The 22317-nt window shown below is 35.3% G+C and overlaps 2 protein-coding genes and 2 non-coding genes across 4 annotated transcripts; 3 read left to right on the top strand and 1 right to left on the bottom strand.

The window, feature by feature from the left end:
- Positions 1 to 380: 380 nt before the first annotated feature.
- On the bottom strand, positions 381 to 452 carry TRNAQ-UUG. Its single transcript has one exon. It is a non-coding gene; the product is annotated as a tRNA-Gln (tRNA).
- A 1069-nt stretch (positions 453 to 1521) lies between these two features.
- LOC111467861 (phosphoacetylglucosamine mutase-like) lies at positions 1522 to 7158 on the top strand. The gene is made up of 9 exons (XM_023112934.1): positions 1522 to 1670; positions 1781 to 2043; positions 2282 to 2401; positions 2516 to 2658; positions 2736 to 2984; positions 3423 to 3838; positions 4136 to 4311; positions 5081 to 5177; positions 6675 to 7158. The coding sequence occupies exons 1-9, from the start codon at positions 1610 to 1612 to the stop codon at positions 6830 to 6832; spliced, it is 1683 nt and encodes a 560-aa protein (XP_022968702.1). The 5' UTR covers positions 1522 to 1609; the 3' UTR covers positions 6833 to 7158.
- A 724-nt stretch (positions 7159 to 7882) lies between these two features.
- On the top strand, positions 7883 to 7953 carry TRNAG-GCC. The gene has a single exon. It is a non-coding gene; the product is annotated as a tRNA-Gly (tRNA).
- Positions 7954 to 12485: 4532 nt separating this feature from the next.
- On the top strand, positions 12486 to 19029 carry LOC111467874 (E3 ubiquitin-protein ligase RFI2-like). The gene is made up of 6 exons (XM_023112959.1): positions 12486 to 12906; positions 13127 to 13296; positions 14519 to 14577; positions 17362 to 17387; positions 17483 to 17864; positions 18118 to 19029. The coding sequence occupies exons 1-6, from the start codon at positions 12726 to 12728 to the stop codon at positions 18587 to 18589; spliced, it is 1290 nt and encodes a 429-aa protein (XP_022968727.1). The 5' UTR covers positions 12486 to 12725; the 3' UTR covers positions 18590 to 19029.
- The last annotated feature ends 3288 nt before the right edge of the window (positions 19030 to 22317 follow it).

The following is a 22317-nucleotide window of genomic DNA, read 5'->3' as shown; positions in this document are numbered from 1 at the left end:
AAGGAAGCTTCTAACTTTTGTAGCTGAGGTAGGTCAAGGCGTGAACCAAAAAGATCATTTCTCTAACCAAAATTCGCACTTGGAGAACTTTGCGTAGAGTTGATGTGCTCTCAACATCGACAATACTCTTCTCAAGTGTAATTCATGCTCTTCATTGGTTCTAGAGTACACCAACTTTGCGTAGAACGTGTCAAGCTTTACCAAATACCAACCTATACGGTAGCTCAGCCATTGCCTCAATCCATCCCGACATAGTCTACCGCTCAATACAAATTTTAAAACTAGGAAAATCAATAACGTATATCTAAAAAAAATGGACTAAAATTGTAATTTAATCAAAATTTTATCTCGTATCTGATATTTTAAATATAAAAGAAAAAAGGTCCTACCAGGAGTTGAACCTAGGTCATTGGATTCAAAGTCCAAAGTGCTAACCACTACACCATAGAACCAATTGTTCATCAAAATTTTTGCCTAGTAACACATTTTATGTCAATTGAGACATGTTCGACAAATTAATATTAACTTTTAAGGTTGAAGTAAGGATGAGATAATAATAAGAGAACGAGAGTCAAATGTAGAGGAAGGTCGTACTGGGAGTTAAACCCAAGTCACTAGATTCAAAGTGTAAAGTGCTAACTACTACACCATAGAACCAATTGTTCACTTGATTTTTTGTACGGGCTTATTGAGATTCCGTATATTTTTTAAAAGAATGCTAATGAGGATCATGAGATTAGAGTTTCTGTAAAGGATGAAGGGTTGATTGGAAAGAAAATGAGAGAGGCTATGTTGGCTTCTGTAAAGGATGAAGGGTTGATTGGAAAGAAAATGAGAGAGGCTATGTTGGCTAAGGGAAAACCGATTGTGTTGGAGAAGGTGAGGTTGTATGTACAGAGTATGACGAAGGGTGATTTGGAGGTCAAAAGGGTGGAGCCGAAGAGTAATCAATCAGCTCCACATGTGGTAGACATGGAGACTGCCCCTACGGCGTCAAAGCCAGTAGGGGTGGTAGAGAAGAAAATGAGTAGAGGGTTCATAAGCTATTGAAAATGAAGGATCGGGGTTGCTAAATCGAAGGGGCTCTGATACCATTGGTTAAACCACCACAAGTTTGTGAAATTCTTTGTTTATAATCAAATAAATTGCAAGAATATGGAAACAGTAATAAATGGAAAGAACAATATATGAAAAGATACCTATGGAAAGAAGACAAATATCTAGATATTTATTATAATAAAATATCAAATGATATATATAATAAACTATAATTAAATATCTTTTAACACATCCCAAAGTAAAATAAGTGTATTTAATTTAATTTCTTTTAAAATCGTAACAATATTAGTATTTTTGTGATAAAATATAAAATTAGAAATATTTTTTTTTTAATAAAATACAAAACTTAAGAATTATTTTAATAAAATATAGGACAGGTCGAATTTTCAGGAAACCGACCCGACCCGACCCGACCCAATTTTATAGGGCAGTATAGGAATTAGTCTTGTAATCGCTGAATTTGTTTCATTGTAACGTTTGCTTAATTCAGCGAGAGAACAACGAAGTCAGTGAAGCTAATTTGGTTAGAGAGTATTACAGATTCGAGGTCATGAACAAAGAGCAACTTGATCTCCTTCTTAGAGAATCTGATCGGTTCCCACCTCCTCATGGTTGCTTTTCCCCATTTCAATCTTCTTTTACAACAATTACTACTGTTCATAGCTTCTGATTCCTGTTTTATAGCTTCTGATTCTTGTTCTTGTGTATTTTGTGTTGTTAGGAATGAGATTATCATATGGAACAGCAGGTTTTAGGGAAGATGCATCGGTGCTTCTGTCGACGATGTATAGGGTGGGAATCCTGGCCGCTTTGAGAGCATTGAAAACCGAGGCAGTGATCGGGTTGATGATCACAGCTTCTCACAATAAAGTATCTGATAATGGAGTAAAAATCGCTGATCCGAGTGGTGGAATGCTCACCCAAGAGTGGGAGCCCTTTGCCAATGCCCTTGCCAATGCGCCTTCCTCGCGAGATCTCGTTCGAGTATGGCTATCAATTACAATGCTCTTGTTTTCTTTGTTTCTTCTTATTTGGTTAACGATTGATGAAGGTGAAATTGGAGAAAGAAAGTTGGGGAGGAGTTGGTTTACTAGAAATTGGACTTTTTTTTCTTCTTTTTTTCTATATTTGGGAGTGAGTTTGTTGTTATTTCTCATTTGGTTGCCTTAATATAGCTGGACATGGATTCTAAGATGTGCAATGCGATTAAATTGATAAGCAGTTAATCAATGAATTTGCGGAGAAGGAGAATATCTTACTAGATGGATCGAAATCAGCTCAAATTCTGGTGGCAAGAGATACGAGGCCAAGTGGAGAAGTGCTACTTGATGCTGCTAAAAATGTATTTGACCTTTATTTGCAATAGTAGTTCAATTTATTTCTTTTTTTTTTAATCTTTGTTCCAATCTTCATGGTTGTAATACTGTTATTTTGTTCACTGTTTGACTTGATGAAGGGAATCGGTTCGATCATTGGGGCTGTTGCTCAAGATATGGGAACTTTGACGACCCCACAGCTGCATTGGATGGTTCATGTTCGGAATAAAGGCTTGGAATCATCCGAACTTGATTACTTCAATGGACTCTCAAATTCGTTCAAGTTGTTTTATCTTATTTACTTATCTTAGAAATTGACTTATTTGGAATACTTTTTTAAAGGACTTTTATGTTTGATAGGTGGTTGTTGGATTCAAACCCAAATAATAGTGAACTGAATGATTGGGATAACCGGTTGGTTGTTGATGGGGCTAATGGTGTGGGTGGACAGAAGTTAGAACTTTTGAAGGAAAAATTGAATGGTTTGGCTATTGAGATTCGTAATTCAGGAAAAGGAGAAGGTGTACTCAATGAAAGAGTAGGTGCTGATTTTGTTCAGAAAGAGAAGACAGTTCCATGTAGCTTTGGTTCACAAGATGTTGGGATCAGGTTTGTCATTGCTATTTTGTTGATTATTGGAGCTTGTTGTTGTTATGACAAATTCTACGATGATTTTGCGTACACTTACACATCATATCACTTAAGAAATATCTTGATCTTCATCTGCATAGAAATAATTTTTGATTTCGTAAACAAATGTTTGGTCAATATGGAATCCTTGTAGTTGCAACTTACCCTTCTCCCCTCCATATCAGATAGTGGATTGCATGTTATGTAATGACTTTTCACTTACAATTTAACATTGTATCACGCATAATAGCCCCCTTTATTTTCTCATCATCATCATGGACCTTTGGGATTGATATCAGTTTTTAATCTCAGTAAGATTGATCTATTAAATTAGGGAAAAGTTTTCATTGATATATCTTTTATTGTTGAGAATTATAATATTCTTAATCGAATGCTTGGATGCTTCTAGCTTTTCAGGTGTGTTAGTTTTGATGGAGATGCCGATCGACTTGTATATTTTACTGTGCCATCAGGAAGTAGCAATAAGATCAATCTTGTTGATGGGGACAAGATATTATCTTTATTTGCTATATTCATCAAGGAACAATTAACAATTTTGGCAGCAAGGAGCAAAGACACCAAAATTGCTTTTGAGCCCCGCCTTGGTGTTGTGCAAACTGCTTATGCGAATGGAGCATCAACTCGATATCTCAAAGACTTGGGACTAGAAGTAGTGCTCACTCCAACAGGAGTAAAGTACTTGCATGAGAAAGCTGCTGAATATGACATTGGGATCTATTTTGAAGCAAATGGTCATGGGACTGTCTTGTTCTCAGATTACTGCATTTCCCTGTTACAGCCCGTTTCTTGGGAGCTCTCCAATGTATTTGCAGGTAACATTTGACATGGTAGTTATTATGCTGGTTGATTCATTGTTGGAGGCTATATTATGACTAGCAGGGGTTGGCATACTATTCATTGCCTGAGGAGTTTGTTAGGGTGGAATGGTTATTAATGGAGAGGAAGTTAAGAAGTTTGGGGGAGGAACATATTGGGATTAGTTTTATGTGGTAAAGAGATAGCCCCCTCGTAAAACTATTATCATTACACTTTTCTTTTTATATTACCATATAATCAGGATCCTAACAACTATATTTTGAGTGTAAAAGTTAACTTATTATGTGTTTCAGGTTCAGAAACGCACAAGGCAGCCTTGAGATTACTGGCAATTAGCAAATTGATCAATCAAGCTGTGGGAGATGCTCTGAGTGGCTTGCTTCTAGTTGAGGCTATTCTACGGCACAAAAATTGGTCGATACATAAATGGAGTGAGCTTTATCAGGACCTACCGAGTAGGCAGCTCAAGGTTTGCTCGTCTGTTTCCTTGCTACAAGTTTATTATACTATTATTACTTTTTTTAGATGACAGAAGCAAAAATTGTGTTCTGTATTTGGAGCTTTCTTTTGATTGTCTTTAGGAGCTTTAACAAGGAATTGGTCATATTCTTTGTTTTGAAGTCCATCATAAATCTTCTTACGAGTATCTATGTTTTATTTTCTATAATAACCCTTTCATTAGTTAATGAACAGTACAATTAAGATGCAAATTCCTAATACAGTCTCTGAAGTAGGTGAATTTTGCTAGTCAGGAATGAAAGTGCAAAAAACTGTTGCTGGTGGTCAACCTAATCATTTTTATCTCTTCGTATGACTAGAAACTGATCCTTGCGTGACCATCGATGACAACGAGCTCTTGTTTCAACTGTGGTAGAACCAAATTTTGCAGTTCTAAAATCAAAATTTAGAGGGACGAATTGGAAGGACAACTTTTTGAAAATTTTTAATTAGCGGAAATTGCTCCCATCCTTTTTCATTCCGCTGTGTGTGGGGCAATAACATCAATAGTGGTTTGTTTTGAATGATTTTGTAAGTATGTTAAAAAGTGTTTTTAAGTACAAGAAAATGTTATTAAGCACTTGAAAAGTCACTCCAAATCGGCTCTAACTCAACCATTTAAGTAGGTTACATTACAAGATGGGAGCATGCTTGTCTGTTGCTTTCTTTTGCAACTATTTGAAGAGGATTTATCTCAGTTTTTTTATTTGAGAATGGACTCATTCTTCATTGACTCGCAGGTGAAAGTCGTTGATAGAACAGCGGTTGAGACTTCCAACGCAGAAACTAAGGTCGTGAAGCCACCTGGGTTGCAAGAAGCAATCGATTTGGAAATAGGTAACGACAATACTAAAATCTTTATTTGCTTGGTTAATTTTGTTGCAAGTTTCAAATGAAACTGCATAATTATCTTTCTCCTCTTTACAGTCTCGTTTCTGATTTTTTTTTTTATTTTTTACCTGAAAGTATTTATACAAAACTACTTTACTTAAAATACTACTTTTAAAGGCCATCTAAAACTCTTTTGAACAATGATCATTCATAATTCACACAATCCTAGTGGAAGATGTAGGGTAATATGTGGCCTCTTCAATTTCTTGCCAATATTTTCACCCTACCCAAAACGAAAAACAAAAGAAACATGTCTTTTAATTGGTGCAATATTAAGTTTTCCATTTATCTTGTGAATAAGTACTGAAATTAACTTATAAGAACAGCCATGTTATTCAGATGTTTGAACAGATCGTAGTTAGATTTGTGATTCTGTTGTGTTTTCTCTTTGATTCTCTCTGACGGTTAAACTCTAAAACTGCCAAGTAATTATTCCCCCTCTACTCATTTTGCCATTTCCTTGAGAGTTCTTGTATGTTTCACCCTTTTGAATAGGATCTGTTTCTTATATTCCATTTCAGCTAAACTAGATAGATTGTTATGGCAGCTTTGAGAAAGTGAGATTATGTAATGAGGCTCTTTTGTGAAATAGATATGGCGGGTTCAGTTGGAGCCTGATTCTCTGTGGTAGATGAATTATTGTAAGCGAGTATGGACCGCACCCTTTTGAATGGGTCTCAAGTGATAGGTTTAAGGGTTTTTATAAGAGCCATGGTTCGTCTTTCGTAGGAGTGGAAAACGATCTTGACCAGTTACTTTAGGACTGCGTGTTTGTTACCTCCCCGTGGAACAGGTTCTTTAGAACCTTTGGGATTGCAATGGCCTGTTATAGAGGTTGTTGGTCGAGAAGTGTTCTTGAATCCTCATTTTCATGACAAAGGAAGGGTTCTTTGGCAATCTTTTTTCTTTTTTGCTTTGTTTTGGAGTACTTGGCATTTTTCGTGGGGTCGAGCGATCTGAGAAGGATCTTTGGGATGTGATGTAAGTTTAAATCATTCATGTGGGCGTCTGTTATCTGTTGATACGCTATTTTGTAATTATCTGCATGGTATGATTCATTTTGGATTGGATCCCCTTTTTGTAATTGGGCCTGAGGATTGTTTTGTTAATGTGATGTCCCACATTGGTTGGGGAGGAGAACAAAACACCATTTATAAGGGTGTGGAAACCTTCCTCTAGCAGACGCGTTTTAAAGCCTTGAGGGGAAGTCCGAAAGGGAAAGCTCAAAGAGAACAATATCTGCTAACGGTGGGTCTGGGTTTATGTTGGCTTGTTTTTGTTATCCTTTCATCTTTCCAACTGAAAGTTCTTTTTCTTAAGAAAGAAAGAAAGAAAGATGGTTTCCTTCAGATATGATAGCCCTTTCTCCTTTGAATTGGATTACATGATATCTCCATGATCAGCTCAACAATGATGTCCACAATTTGGCTTCATTTTCTGCAGCGAAATATCCTCAAGGACGTTGTTTCATACGCCCCTCAGGAACCGAAGACGTCATTCGTGTCTACGCAGAGGCATCGACACAGGAAGCAGCAGATGATCTAGCGACCTCAGTAGCGAAACTAGTAGACCAATTCCTTGGGGATGGCAGTTCAAAATAAGCAGATTAAGGAACGACCAGTATCCATGAGTCAGACATCAGCTTTTAGATGTTTTAGTTTATGCTTACGAACCTTAAGTTTTAACATAATATTGTAATGTAACGATCACTGAAGTAATTCATCCTTTAAGCTTCATCTTCGAGTGATTCACTCGAGAGGGTCGCCGTTTTGCATTCTCGAGAGGAGAACGTTGGAAATGAGCAGACCTTTACTAGCATTGGTCTGTTTTTTCTTATGTTTCAGAACTGGGATTAGGTCCTTTCTTCTTTATGAAGCTCTTCTTTTGGATGCCATATTACATAAGCATTCAAACATATTGTCTTCAATGCCTACATGTGAACAATCATATTTCTAAATATAACATGAAAGATAATAAACAACCTATGTTGAAAGATTCTGTCTTAGTTTGTTGTTTGTTGTTGACATCGTCTTACTCATTCTCGTCGAGTTAGGTCATTCGACTTCTCGTCGTTATTCTGAGTGCTAATCAGAACCATAGGCACAACCAATGTGCTAATTGTCATAATTGTGCAGTGGACTTTGTTTGTGTTTGTGAGTGAGTTAAGCCAATTTGGATTCAAGTTGTCTACAATGAGTAACGTATACTCAAACCTCTATTTTCGTTTTGAGAAGGTTTTTCTATAATCGAGTAACGTATACTCAAACCTCTATTTTCGTTTTGAGAAGGTTTTTCTACAATTGAGTAACGTATACTACCTCTATTTTTGTTTTCAGAAGGTTTTAGAAAACGGGTAGAAAGATTTTTGAAAGTGAGCTTGAAAGTAAGAATGAAAGAGATCTAAAAGCAAGGCAACACAACGACTTAAGTAACATATAAATTTTTGGGCATGGAGAACTTGACAACTAGCCGCATTCCAGTATAATACATTTTGAGGCCGCATCCCAAGTATAGTACATTTTGAGACGATTCAAGTCTAGAAAGCTTAGACATGATTTCGTTGAATGGTCATACAAAATCTAGGTGGGAGGAGTTGATGACTAGTCACACCCCCTATTGATGTATACTATACATTGGGGATAAAAAAAAAATCGGATATAGTTGAATGGTAAAATTTCTCCTTGCCAAGGAGAAGATGCGGGTTCGATTCCCGCTATCCGCCTAGGATTAGGATAATATGTTAATGTTTTTAATTTAATAAGATAAATTATTAAGTAGAGTGGTTCTATCCTCCCCCTTCTTTTCCTCCCTGAAAAAAAAAAAAAAAAAGCTAACATTAGTCATTAATTAATAGTTACCAAGATCAAACCTAAACCTAAACGGAGATTCAGGTCTAGCAGACCTAGACCTAGACATAATTAACGGAGATTCTGGTCTAGCAGACCTAGACCTAGACATAATTTCGTTGAATACTCATACAAACAGTAAATACAATAGTAAGACAACACAACATGAAATTAAATATATGAGCATGCGGCTACGGACACAAAAAACATGATCATGACACGAATCACGAAGACACTTCAAAAATCAACCCCAACTAACGAATGGAGGAGACCTGCCATGACACTACTGTGCAAACCGAGTCATAGCGCATAGGAAACTCTCCTCTTCCCACATTCCCTCATGTAAAGGTTCATAACATTTGGAGTTTCTTAGTGCCCGAAAACATCTTTGAATTTTTGTAGGGATATTTTATTCATTTACCTCCTCATTTCTTGGTTTAAACTCTAAATGTGTTCCAAATTTCTTAAACTCTCGGGTAAAGCTTTATGTCATTATATATAGACCTTAGTTAAAACGGTAGGTCATTTCAAGGTCCTTGAAATGGCTTACAGTTATCTTAGGTGCATTTTGGTTATTTTACCTAAGATTCTTGATTCAACCACTAAATGTGGTCTAACGACTTTAAAATCTTGCATAAACTTTTATATCCTTGAAAAGAGACCGTATATAAAATCTTAGGTTATTTTTAAATTCATTTGGTTCTTAAACCAATGTTTAGGCATGTACGGGCATTTTGGTCATTTTGCACTTATCCTTAGTTCAACCCCTAAACGAACTCTAATTGCTACTAAACTTCATATATAGCCTTAATATATTACCTTAGGCCTTTTAGTAAAATATCATGTCATTTAGAGGTCATTTAGGTCGTTAACCAGCTTTACATTACTATAGAGAAATTATGGTCATTTTATCTATTACTTGGTTTAGTTACTTAACCTCATCCAATGACAATCAACTTATATATATATATATATATTATATTTAACATATCATATTATACTCAGCATTTGAAATTTCATGAGCAGCGGAGAACAGTGAGTTATTTTAACATTACTTAATTTCAGAGAAAAAGTCAAGGTTTGAGTCCTTAACTTACCGATATTTGTATTTTTCTTCCATAATCCTTTAGATCTAAGGGATACCTACAAGTATTTCTTAACCAAAGTCCATATTGGCTACTTACCTCTTAATTGATGTTCAAGATCTCGATTTTTGAGCTTTCGGTGCTCGAATTGTTCCGAATTTTCTTATATCGGACCCTTGATGTGTCTAGTTTCAGGAACCAAAAAGAAATCTATAAGAACGGGTCTAGAATGGGGTTAGATTGAAAACAAATGGTGGAAAGGTCAAAATAGGATTACCTTTGACTTCTATTGATCTTTGCCATTGACTTAGGGCTTCACCTTCTTCCTTGAGGTTGTTCGGAGTCACAATTTTCCATACCATCTACATCTGGTTTTACCCTTGTACAACTCTATATAGATCTCGAATCAACTCAATGTCCCACAAAACTTTTAGATGGAGTTATAAGAAAGAGATAAGGATTGATTTCATATCTTTTTGTGGTATGTAGTGTCACAATCGCACTTTTGGTGACAGCAACTTGCGATTGTGCGGCAATGACCGTGACACGTAGCACTAGTTATAACCTTCCAAAGTTCACCAGAAAACATGTTTTTTGTTGAAGTAAAACCCAAAATTTTTCTAATTGGTTGAGACATTCTAGATACTTTCTAGTGAGTTCCAAAATTCACCCGAAAACATGTTCTTTGCCGAAGTAAAACCCATAATTTTTCTAATTGGTTGAAACATTCTAGATACTTTCTAGCCTCAGTTCCTTCCTGAGATCTCTTCATCGTCTTCTCTTCAAACTAAAGAAATGCTTTTGGGAGGACGAGTTTGTGTGGGTACATATAATTTCTTGAATCAAACTCATAGTTTCATACCTGTTTTTCCACTCGATTTTGGAGTTTATTGGACAACTCGATATAGAGGTTTTTAGCTCTCTATTTCTTCATGAAAAATCTCCCTCTTATTGCCAGTAAGATAATGATATTCTTTAAATGGATTGTGGATGAAGAATTTGGAGTTTCCTCAAATTCATCAAATAATGAACCTAATGAGTGTTGGGATATGTCTTGAAGCCTCGTAATTAATTATTTAATTTTTATTTACAATTTAATAATATTCATGGTATGAAAATTTAAGGTTATTAATGAAATCTTGAATAGTACGTGGCTGACAAATCGATCTATATAAGGATAAAGTTGGGTGTCTTATCCTGATAACACTTTTGATACGACCCAGTTTGTAATTTTTACAAATGATTTGATCAAAATTGTTCATGTGTAGACATGTGAGTGTGAGTATTCTATACAATGAGATTGTATAAGATTAGACCAAGAAATATTTAATTAATTGAGAAGATTAATATTTCACATGATGATTTTTATGCGACTCGATCCTAACTCTGAGTGAGTTAACGCTTGCCTTTCGTATTTGGTTCAATATGTCTATCATTTCGAGGACTTACCAAATAGAGAGCTGGGAACATAATACCACTAGATGGAATTAACTTTTTTCTCATATAAGAAAAAGTAGATGAGTTGTTCTATTAAATGCTTATTTCGAGGATTAGAACAATAGGGCAGCACCCTCTCTCAAGATCTCTCATTGGCTTGAGAGAGACTTTGTTTATGATTAGATCATAAATAAATTATTTACTAAAAGAGAAAGTAAAAATATAGTGCAATTGTAATTATAAATAATTTGAAAATAGTTGACTTGTTTGTAATAATTATATCTAGCAACTCTATAATAAAAGTTAATAAATTAAAAATTTTAATTAATTAAGTAGGGTTGGAGCTTAAAATCCATAAGCCTATGAAAATATTTTCCAATTAATATTTAATATATTAAATATATTATATTAGATATATTAAATATAAATATAGAATATAGATGTCATTTAAAATTTAAATTAATATTTAATATATTAAAAAAGAAAAATATATTTATTATATTTAATACCATAAATATTAAAATAATTAATATATATTAAATAAATTTTCACCGCCCAACCTAATCCAACCCTCTATTTTGGTTTGGATTGTTAATTTTTTTTTATTTATCCATAATTTATAATTATTTATATACCATTTATCTCAATTGAGATAAAAGATAACTAAAAGTTCACAAATCAATTTATAATTATTAAAAAAAACTAATTTTATTTAAAAACGTCAAAATAATGGTAAAATATTAACCTAATTCAACATTATTATAAAACTAAAAATAACTCAAATATAAAAATGATAAAAATAGATAAAAAAAAATTAAAAAAACAATAAAAATGATTATTTCAAAATACTATATATATATAATAAAAAAATATATTATATAAATATAACATTATTATAAAACTAAAAATAACTCAAATATAAAAATGATAAAAATAGATAAAAAAAAAATTAAAAAAACAATAAAAATGATTATTTCAAAATACTATATATATATATATATATAAAATAAAAAAAATATATTATATAAATATTTTAATTAAAATAGAAGAAGCTAAAAATAATTAAAAAAAAATATAAACAAAATAATGTATTTAATAGGCGTTAACGGTGGTTAACTGTCGTGTAAATAGTTTAGGTTAGGACGAACTACCACTCTGTCAAACTTACCATTATAATAATTCTAAATTATAATCTACCCCAAATTTATAATAGTAAAACTCCATTCTTCAATTGAATTAAAATATCTTTTCATGATTTCAACTGCATTCTTTTTACCTCTTATTCTAATATATGGTATGATTGATGTCTCTTTCTTCATATCAAAAGTACGGTAAATAGTATCATTTTATTTATAATAGTAAAACTTCATTCTTCAATTGACATGAATTAAAATATCTTTTGATGATTTCAACAACATTCTTTTCGCATCTTCATTGTAATATATTGTATGATTGATGTCTCTTTTTTCATATCAAAAGTACTGTAAATAGTATCGTTGTTTGAGCAAAAATGTTTAAGAGCTTAAAACTCATGTTCAATCATTTGTTGAGAGTGGATATGTTTCCTATATTGTTGGAATACTTCGAGTCAAGCTAGAGTTTATTGTTCGCATATTTATTGTTTTTTTAATTCTTAATAAAATAAAAAAAATTCCTTTATATATTACCATTAATAAATAAATTAATTAAATTTAAGGAAAATAAAAAATAAAAAATAAATTACCAATTACAGTCATCAAAAGTTAGTAGAGCTGATATTATTCTCTCTACCAATAACCAATTGGACGGTCCATATTTAAGATAAAATATATAGTTTTTTTTTTTTTTTTTTTCATCCCCAAATCCTTTTTACTCCTTTTATTTTATGTATCTTTGTCTGAGATGAAAGAAACCATCTTCCTCTCTCTTACATCTTTGTTCTTGAGAAATTCTCTCTGTTTGTTCTTCACCTTTGTTTTTCTCCCTTTTCGTTGAAGAAACACTTTTTTTTTAACGCTATCTGCTTCGATGTTTTGAGCAATTTTGCCGGAACTTGATTCGTGATTTTGGAAACGATTGTTTGTTTTGTTTTTTGTTTTGTTCTTCGATTGGCTGATTAGGGTTTTAAGATTTGTGATTTTCTTCACATGGGGTTGGGTAACGACGACGATGCGGTGGCTGAAGATGGCGATTATGGCGATGGAGGATGTGGTGCCGGTGGTGGAAAGTCTTTTGGTTCGGTCGCCTGCTCGATCTGTCTCGATGTTGTTGCCGATTCGGGTGATAGATCTTGGGCTAAGCTTCAATGTGGCCATCAATTTCATCTTGGTTAGTTTCCATCTTCTAATCCCCTCTGATTCTTTAAATTTTTCTCGGATTAGATTTGTGTTTGGTGTTCTTCAATTTTGTTGGGATTTTATGTTCGATTTTGTGTTCTTGTGATTTTAGATCTGTTCATAATTTCGAAGTTGGTGCGAAAAGGAGATGGTTTAGATACAAAATATTTCATGGTTCGTTCTTGATTGTGTTTCTTTTATTTTTTGTTTAGATTGCATTGGTTCAGCGTTCAACATTAAGGGGGCAATGCAATGCCCCAATTGCCGGAAGATTGAAAAAGGTCAATGGCTTTATGCTAATGGCTGTAGGTCGTTTCCAGATTTTAGTATGGATGATTGGACGCACGAAGAAGATCTTTATGATCTAAGCTATTCGGAAATGGTAAGCAATTATCTTTCATCGATTGGTATGTGTATCGTTATGTGTGTCGATCGTAGTTCTTGATCACTAGGGTATCAAGTAAAGAAGAAGACGAAGTTAAATGAACCAGGAAGCGATATCTGTGATGAAAATGTTTCGTTTCGCTTTGAAATTCTTCAACTTCCCCTTAATAGATAAAACATTTGATAACTTTCAACTCTGGTAGATTTTTTTTTTCAATAAATGGATATGTTCTTGCGTTAATCGACATCCCACTCGGGTAAACAAGATGACTTCTTCATCTCTTTGGTATGGCACATATATCCAAACATTGCCTAGGTTCACCTACTCGAAAACTTTTTAACTTTGTCACGAAAGTTAGGAATTAAACCAAATGTGAGAGTGTTAATCATGGAGAAGGAAAGGTTCTTTACTTATTCCCCTTGGGAGGATTAATTCTTATGATTTCGTTCGAAGGTCTTTAGTTGTCGTATTTGGTCCTTAATGATGTTTTTTGTTTTTTCTTTTAAAATTTTTTGAAAAAAAAACGTTCAACATTTGTTACGGTGGTGCTCATATACTACTAGACTTTTGATATTTCCTTGGCTTTTAACTCTTGAGACTCACACCAACCTGAGCATGCATAAGACATATACTCTTAATCGAGAGGTCATAGGTTCAAAGCTCTCACCCCCAGATTGGAGAGGGAAACAAAACATTCTTATAAGGGTGTGGAAACCTCTCCCTAGTAGGCGTGTTTTAAAAATGTTGAGGGGAAGCCCGAGAGGGAAAGCCCAAAGAGGACAATATTTGCTAACAGTGGGCTTGGGCGGTTGCAAAAAAAACTCTCTTGAGCATCCTTGGTGATCAAGGAAATTCTCCTACATCCTTGTTTTGATGGTTCATGCAGGAAGATCTTTTCTATATATAGTCTGTGGAGCACTGGTCTTTGTGGCCTTCTTAGGTAGTTTCTTATGTCATTATGAAAGCAAGTGTTGTTATTAAAATGGAGTCTATTGAGTGAGAGTAAATTATTTCCTTTTTTTTTCCTTTATTGATTTGAAATGTGTTCGAGGCTGATGTTCATAAACTTCCATGCGCTATTAATTTCCGTTTAAACACTTGGGTTTGTAATAAATTGTTTATATATTTATCTTGCAGGAGTTCATATTCTAAATGGGTCAATACTCATAGTATTTAAGTTTTTTACACCAATTTTTTATTGCAATTTGGTTCGCTGCAGGCCTTTGGAGTTCAATGGTGTCCTTTTGGCAGCTTAACTCGACTTCCTTCTTCGTTTGAGTAAGTTTTGATTTACTCATACGATCAAAGATAATTGATGCTCCAGTTCTTAAGTTGATGTCTTCTTTCTTGGTTCTGTTCATGTTCTATAAATTGGTTTTGTATTATGCTCCAATACCTATTAGTAGGTTATATGATTTCTATCTATATAGGGAGAGAAAATAAGTCGTTTCCTTCTAAATGCTGAGACACTGGTTTGAGTTTTGAAAACTTATGAACATGCTTTTTGATAAGAGATGCAAGGAAAAAAACTGATCTCATCGAGAAATATAAGAGCTTGAATAGTTACATGATTTTAGTAAATAGAATTAAATGCATGTGTGTGCGTGGTGACCAAATGGGTGTTTTTTGTAATGTGGGTGACCTCGTCTTTTGTAGCTCCCTGGTAAATTCTGTTCATAACTGCCATATCTGCATTACAGTTCACGTTCTGTTGTTCTGCTGCTCGTTTTTTTCTTTTCTTCTTTTTCCTTGAGTACGAAACATATACTTTCATTGATGTGAATAGTTACTACCCAGGAGGTACAGAAAAGACCAATTGGAAGAAATAGTAGAGGGAGAAATGTTACTAAGTTCTCTGGACGGAAGGCTTCACGAGGAAGCGCCCCGAACAATACCATCCCATCCCATATTTCCTTCAAATCTCAAAATCTCTTGGAAAGTTTTATTCTGCTCATTCCAAGAAATGTGTTTGCAATGAGTTGGGGAGTGATATGTTCATGTTGAAGCTTTGAAGAAGTTTCCACTGAACATGGAGAGAGCAAGGGCAGCTTTAAAAAAGACGATCCCTGTTCTTACAAATTATTACTGAGTATGCACCGGTTTAGTCGGAGGGCACAATTTGGAAATTTAGGACCTTAGTGTTAGTGTCGAAACCGCCACCTTTAAGAAGTATAATGATGTGGAAGAACATCTGAGAGCGTGATACTGATGGTTGGTTGAAGTAAACTTGTAAACTGAATATTTATGGCGGATGTAAGATATCGACTGGACTGAGAACAGGTCCTCCTTCGGGTAGACTATGCAAGAACAATATAGTATGAACCTTTGGGTAGGCTATGCAAGAACAACAATAGTTGCACAATGTATGGTGGATTTCTATGGTTTAATCGTTAGGGACTTCACTCATGGACGACCCCCACACATTTATCGTGAGTGATGTTAAGGATCCATATCCATGCAATACTAGCCTCTTTTACTCCTATCGATCCAAATTTTAGCTGTATCCTAGAATGTTCTTTACTGTTCATAAGTTCTATACTTGATCCAGATGAGAATTCGGCTATGGGGCGATACTCATTCGGGGTATCCGGGAGCTTCTGCTTATCTTCAGCTATTTGTACATAGAGAGAGGTGAAGAGAAGAAGGCCCTTGCTAATACCATCTAAGAAGGGAGATTGAATGGGTAAGAAATCGAAGCTGCAGCTTGGATTGTTGTAGAATAAGTGGTTTCTCAACTTAGGGAATGACTAAACTTGTCAGGTCTACTCCTTTAGTAGCTCGGCATTGGTCTGCACCCGTATAACGCTTCAAATGGTCTTTGTTTGAGCATTTCCCTTTCTCTGGTTGTTTCGTCCTTGTGAACTAGGATGATAGCCACCTAAGATAGTGATAAGACAACCCTAATCCTCAGCCCAATGATCTAAGCTTTTGTTGGAGCAAAAACCCTTGAATCAAAGAAATTAACCTCCTTATACAAAATGAAGATTAACTAAGAGATAAAGCTAAAATTAGATTATCTCTTAAGATCAAAGATCTAGAAGCAAGATTTGGAACCTTGTTTTAAATTGACTCACTCCATAATCGAACTTGATCAAGACTTGATTGAAAGGCTAAGATGCAATCAAAGAAATTAACCTCTTTATACAAAAATTAAGATCAACTAAGAGACAAGGCTAGAATTAGATTATCTTCAAAGATCTAGAAGCAAGATTTAGAACCTTGTTCTAAATTGAGTCACTCCATAATCGAACTTGATCCAGGTTTGATTGAATGGTTCGGATGCAATCTACCACAAGAATTGCATGAAACTTAGAAATGACAAAAAATGATGCTCAAATTTCTAAGGGTGGAAGTCTCAATTTGAGAGTTAAATTTCATTCCTGCAAAAATCTGACTTTTACATGGTATTTTGTGAGTATTTATAGTCTATCCACAAAAGAAATATCGAACTTTTCAAATGCCCACTAAGGAAGTTAGTGGCCATGATTGGTTAATTACTCTCACTACCCTTTAAATCTCCACAAAAATAGATGTTATGACCACTTTGACAAGTAAATTCCCACCCTTTTTTTCACGGCAAGAAATTATGGAATTAAAATAATAACGCAAGTTTTCTAACAAATTATTCATTAAGTGTTAGTTATAACAACCTCATCCACTACTTCAACTGTGCAAATATTCACTTTTGAAGCTCCAAACGGTTCTTCCTCAATCAAATCAACTTGTAACACATGAAATAATGGTTGAACTGAGCCTATCCAATTTTGTAGATAAAGAATAAATGCTTGTTGAATCTTCTTGACATTGGATCGTGTAATAGGTCCCATGGGAACATTTGGAAAGGAAATTCGTGGGGGTAAATAGGAATGAAGTTCAAATAGTAGGCTGTTGTGTGTTCTGCTTCTAGTAGAAATTCACTACAAATTTTTGTTGTTGAAACTAGAAAGTTACTTTCTTGATTCAACCTATTAAATAATGAAAGTCTCTTGCCGTTTTTTACTGTTGTGAATTTCAGAATCTTCCTACGATGTCTTGAATCTTTTTCCTTTTTTACTTTTCCAGGGATGGCGACTTTTCCTCGACTGCTTGTAAGACTTCCTTTCCCCGACAACCGTTGATCCTTTTCTTAGCTTCGGTTTGGGAAGGAACCGAATTTGACTGGGTTGATTATGTTGTGATGCAGATCATGACCTTTTGGGACAACATGCTATTTTTGCGGAGCATACGGCAGTATCGTCTGCCGCTCATCCTTGCCCGTATATTGCTTATTTTGGTCCTATTCATCCCTCATCGTCAAGTTCAAGCGCTTCTGAAGCTTCTAGTTTCAGCAGTCATTGGAATGGTCCATCAGTTCCCAGTGAAATGCCATCTTCATATGCATTTCCTGCTGTGGATCTTCATTATCAAAATTGGGAGCATCATTCACCGCCCTTTTCCACGATGAACAATCGTGTTGGTGCTGATCAGCCATCGGTTGCGTCCATTGCCCAAAGATCTGCTACTAGAGTCGGTTCCGAACTACCGAGATCCGGGAGTGTAATTCATCCCTTCCTTGTTGGTCATAGGTATGTCTAAACATAATTTTATATGTAACCAGTTGAAAGTCTTCTTAACATTATAGATATACAATGCACAGCATTGCCTGCCTTGTTGTGGAATCACTTTCCCAACCTTCAGTAGAAAAGGTTCTTTCCTTTTTTGTGGATTGTAGGCAAGGAGGGATTCGTACGGGACGCCCGTGTTCATAGCTGTGCATACTACTTTATTGTTCGCGTGTTGTACGAGTAGGACTTATTCTTGGTCTTTTGATTCGTGCAGTTCTGGTGCAAGGGTTGGGAGCTCAGTCGCTTCCTCCATGATTCCTCCCTATCCTGGCAGCAATGCACGTGCTCGTGACCGAGTTCAAGCTCTTCAAGCATATTATCAACAACAACCTAGCACTACTGGAACCATTCGCACACCTGCAATTTCTGGTGCCAGAAGATCGAGTAGTCACAGAGGGCTGTCACAAGCACCCATGGCTTCTTCATCTGAGCAACCTAATGGCTTTTACTTCTACTCATCAGCATCGGGGGGTCGTAATTTCCAACCAGAAAACGCCATACCGAATCGTTTTCACGCTTGGGAAAGAGATCACTTACCGTCTTTTGGGTTGAGCCAGATGGAGAGAGATCCATCAGGCTGGGGAGAAATCCATCAGGGTGCCAGTGTTTCTGATCCCAGCATCAGGTCCAGCAACTTTCGACAAAGGCATGGTTCGGAGAGAACATCGTCACAAAACTGGTCATAGACCGACCAACCATCATTTACTTATCGTTTTCCGGTGAAGAAAAACTATCACTATGATGACTCGAAACTGAAAAATTTATGTAATGATTGAGATGATGATATGTAATGGCTGCTGAGTCTTTGATGTGTCAATAGACTCTAAATGCTGTAAGAGCAGCCGATAAAAAAAACGCTTGTTTCGGGCTGCCGATACGGTTAGTGTGATGGAGTTTCTTGAGTTTATCTGCCCTGGAGAGTATAGAATAACAGTATGAATTGGATGGGAAAGCTGAGATTTATATGTCCAAATGCTTCCTGTTCCATCCAGTTCATAAGATGTTGGGCTGATTTTAGGTGCCTCCAGAGGGTGAGATTATTAAATTTGGTAAATGTGTTCTTGCAGTGATAGTTGAAAATATTCAGTGTTTATTTGTAAACAATGAAATGTGGCGGTTTCAGTGATGTTGTTATATATCATTATGAAACACAAATGGTTTTCTTTTTTTTGGAAATGTGCAATGACCATAGTCAAATGTGATTATGTTTTATCAATTTCGTGTCGATTCATAGTATTGATTTGATTTAAGCTATTAAACTGTGTACGGAGTTTAACACTTGAAAGAATAGTGAAATTCTTATTGTGATGTCTGCTAGCAGTGAATTTGGGTCGTTACAAATGGTATCAGAGCCAAACATCGGACGATATGTCAGCCTTTTTGCTGTTCCCTGAAAGTGGGTGGATATGGGGGCGGTCCCACATCGATTGGAGGAAGGAAAGAGTGCCGGCGAGCACGCTGGACCCCGAAGGTGGGTGGATTGTTATGTCCCACATTGGTTGGAGAGGAAACTTTCAGACACGTTTTAAAGCTTTGAGGGGTAGCCTGAGGGAAAGCCCAAAGAGAACAATATCTGCTAGCGGTGGATCTGGGTCGTTACACTTATCAAGTAGGGTCAATCGAAAAAAATCTTTTAGATCAATTTGAAATTTTGAGTTAGTTGGATTAGTAACCACAACTCATATAGAATTCACACATGAATTCTTAATAGACGATAATTATCAAGTTGTTTTTTTAATTATTAATTTTTTTTTATCTATAATGCATGATATAATAATCACTAAAATCTAAACTCAAATATCCAACATTCACAAATCTCAATAAATCACTAATATCAATTCCAGAAGTCATAATAATCTTAAAAGTACAGCAAGATTAGGTTGAATGACTAGAACTCTCAACTAGTTAGGTTATCGAGTCATATGAACATTCTTAAAATCAAGCTCAATCTCACGTTCTATTAAAGACAAAACAAAAAGAGACGAACCTGAAATAATATTGCATCTCAACTCTCGAGAAATTATTAGGGAAAATAACAACGCGAAAAAGAAAAAGGAAAAGACAGAAAAGTACATCTATAAGATTTAGAAGACAAGAGAATTACAGCCCCAATGAAGACTGAATTATCTCATCTCAAATTATAAACATAAACATCATCAAAGACGATAGCCAGCCCTCCAAATATACCCAACTTTACTTTTCTCCTTTTACTATCCTATCCGAGAACCATCACAACAACAATGTCCTATTTTGAATATCGGTTGAGATATGATTCTAAGTATTCAAAATGAAGATATGATTTAAAGTAGTTGAGATATGATTCAAATATTCAAACTAATAAGATTTTAGAAAATTATTAGTAGATTTGAATTTATCTAGACTTCAATTTACTATTTATGGTCCAGTGTATAAGCTATAAATACTGTAATTGTGTAACCCTCTAAGCATCATGTCAGTAGACAATAATAAAGTACGGCAGCTTCCATCGATTCTATCTTTTTATATCTCTTTCACTATTCCTTCTTCCAACAATTTTGGTATCAGAGCCAAGTTCGTTCAACACGAGGGCAAGTGATTATTTTCTTTCACAAAACAAAAATGGCAGTAGCTGGTTTTTCTTCCTCTGCACAGTTGTTACCCATCTTTAATGGTGAGAAATATGAGTGGTGGAGCATCAAGATGAAGACCTTGCTCAGATCGCAGGAGCTATGAGACTTGGTTGAGCACGAGTTTGTTGATGTATTAGAACCCACAATAGAAGAAAAGGAGAGACTAAGAGAAACCAAGAAAAACGGTTCCAAGGCTCTATTCATTATTCAGCAAGCATTTCATGAGACTATCTTTTCACGAATTGCAGCAGCAACCACATCAAAGCAGGCATAGTCAATTCTACAGAAGGAGTTTCTAGGAGATTCAAAGGTCATAACAGTGAAATTGCAATCTCTAAGACGTGTTTACTCATGACGAATGGTGAATCAATTGCTGATTTTTTGTCAAGAGCAATGACAATAGTCAGTCAGATGCGTACCTATGGGGAGAAAATTTCAGACGAAACAATTGTTGCAAAGGTGTTGAGAAGCTTGACTCCAAAGCTTGACCATGTGGTGGCTACCATAGAAGAAGCTAAGGATGTATCCATACTCTCCGTTGATGAACTGATGGGCTCGCTTCAGGCTCATGAGGCAAGAATCAATAGATCATCAGAAAAGAACGAAGAAAATGCACTTCAAGTGAAGGAGACAACCAACCACAAAAACAATGAAAGAGAAAATATTCATTTAGCAGGTAGAAGTCGTGGAAGAAGAGGATTTCACAACTTCCATGGTGGTCGTGATAATAGGGATAGATGGAGAAGTGTTGGACAGAGACAATTCAATGAACAAAGGAATGTCATACAATGTTACCATTGCAGAAGGTATGGGCACACAAAATCTGATTGTTGGTATAAAAATCAACGAATGAATTTTGCAGCAGAGAATGAAGAAGAAGAAAGCTGTTTGTGGCGTGCATAGATACTAATCCAAAAAAAGGTGACTTATGGTTTGTTGATAGCGGATGCTTGAACCATATGACAAGCACCAAATCCTTATTCAAAGAGTTTGATGAGACGCAAAAGATTGTGCAACTTAGAAATACAAAAGAGATGCAAGTTGAAGGTAAAGGTACAGTGAAAGTCGAAACCAGTCATGGTAAGATAAAACAATTAGATAATGTTCAATTTGTACCTGATTTAGGGTATAAGTTATTGAGTGTTGGACAATTGATGACTAGAGGACATTCATTCTATTTGATGACAACACATGTGTCATTACATGTAAGAAATCAGGTTATAAAGTTCAAATTACCATGAATTCAAATAAGATGTTTCCACTCCATGTTTCTAACATGGAGGATTTTGCTCTTACTACTAGCACGAAAGATGACTCAACATTATGACATCTCAGATATGGGCATCTTCATATGAACGGCCTGAAAATACTCAGGGATAAAGATATGGTTTTCGGATTACCAAAAATTGATTCAACTAATTTGTGTGAACGATGCATTTATGGTAAGCAGACTAGAAAGTCCTTTTGTAAAATCTAAAAGAGCTCCAAATTATTTAGAACTAATTTATGCTGATTTATGTGGGCCAATGCAAACGAAGTCTTTGGGTGGGAGTATATACTTTTTACTATTTATTAATGACTATAGTCGCATAAGCTAGGTTTATTTCCTACCACATAAGTCGAAAACTTTTTAGAAGCTCCAGATTTTTGAAGCTATGGTGGAGAACCAAAGTGGCTGTCACATTAAAGTTCTTCGCACAGACAGAGATAGTAAGTTCATATCTAAAGAGTTTAATCTGTTTTGTGAAGAAGAGGGCATCCAAAGAAAGTTAACAACTCCCTACACTCCAGAACAAAATGGAATC

This window comes from Cucurbita maxima, unplaced genomic scaffold (assembly GCF_002738345.1).
Source record: "Cucurbita maxima cultivar Rimu unplaced genomic scaffold, Cmax_1.0 Cma_Scf00035, whole genome shotgun sequence".
Classification (NCBI taxonomy): Eukaryota; Viridiplantae; Streptophyta; class Magnoliopsida; order Cucurbitales; family Cucurbitaceae; genus Cucurbita; species Cucurbita maxima.
The sequence above is the reverse complement of the archived record's forward strand: the minus strand, read 5'-3'. Positions and strand labels throughout refer to the sequence as shown.

Coding starts and splice junctions, on each gene's coding strand:
- LOC111467874 (XM_023112959.1), top strand. CDS start 12,726: ATGGGGTTGGGTAACGACGACGATGCGGTGGCTGAAGATGGCGATTAT. Junction 13,297..14,518: donor ATCTAAGCTATTCGGAAATG/GTAAGCAATTAT, acceptor GGTTCGCTGCAG/GCCTTTGGAGTTCAATGGTG. Junction 14,578..17,361: donor CGACTTCCTTCTTCGTTTGA/GTAAGTTTTGAT, acceptor TTACTTTTCCAG/GGATGGCGACTTTTCCTCGA.
- LOC111467861 (XM_023112934.1), top strand. CDS start 1,610: ATGAACAAAGAGCAACTTGATCTCCTTCTTAGAGAATCTGATCGGTTC. Junction 2,659..2,735: donor GGACTCTCAAATTCGTTCAA/GTTGTTTTATCT, acceptor TATGTTTGATAG/GTGGTTGTTGGATTCAAACC. Junction 2,985..3,422: donor TCACAAGATGTTGGGATCAG/GTTTGTCATTGC, acceptor CTAGCTTTTCAG/GTGTGTTAGTTTTGATGGAG.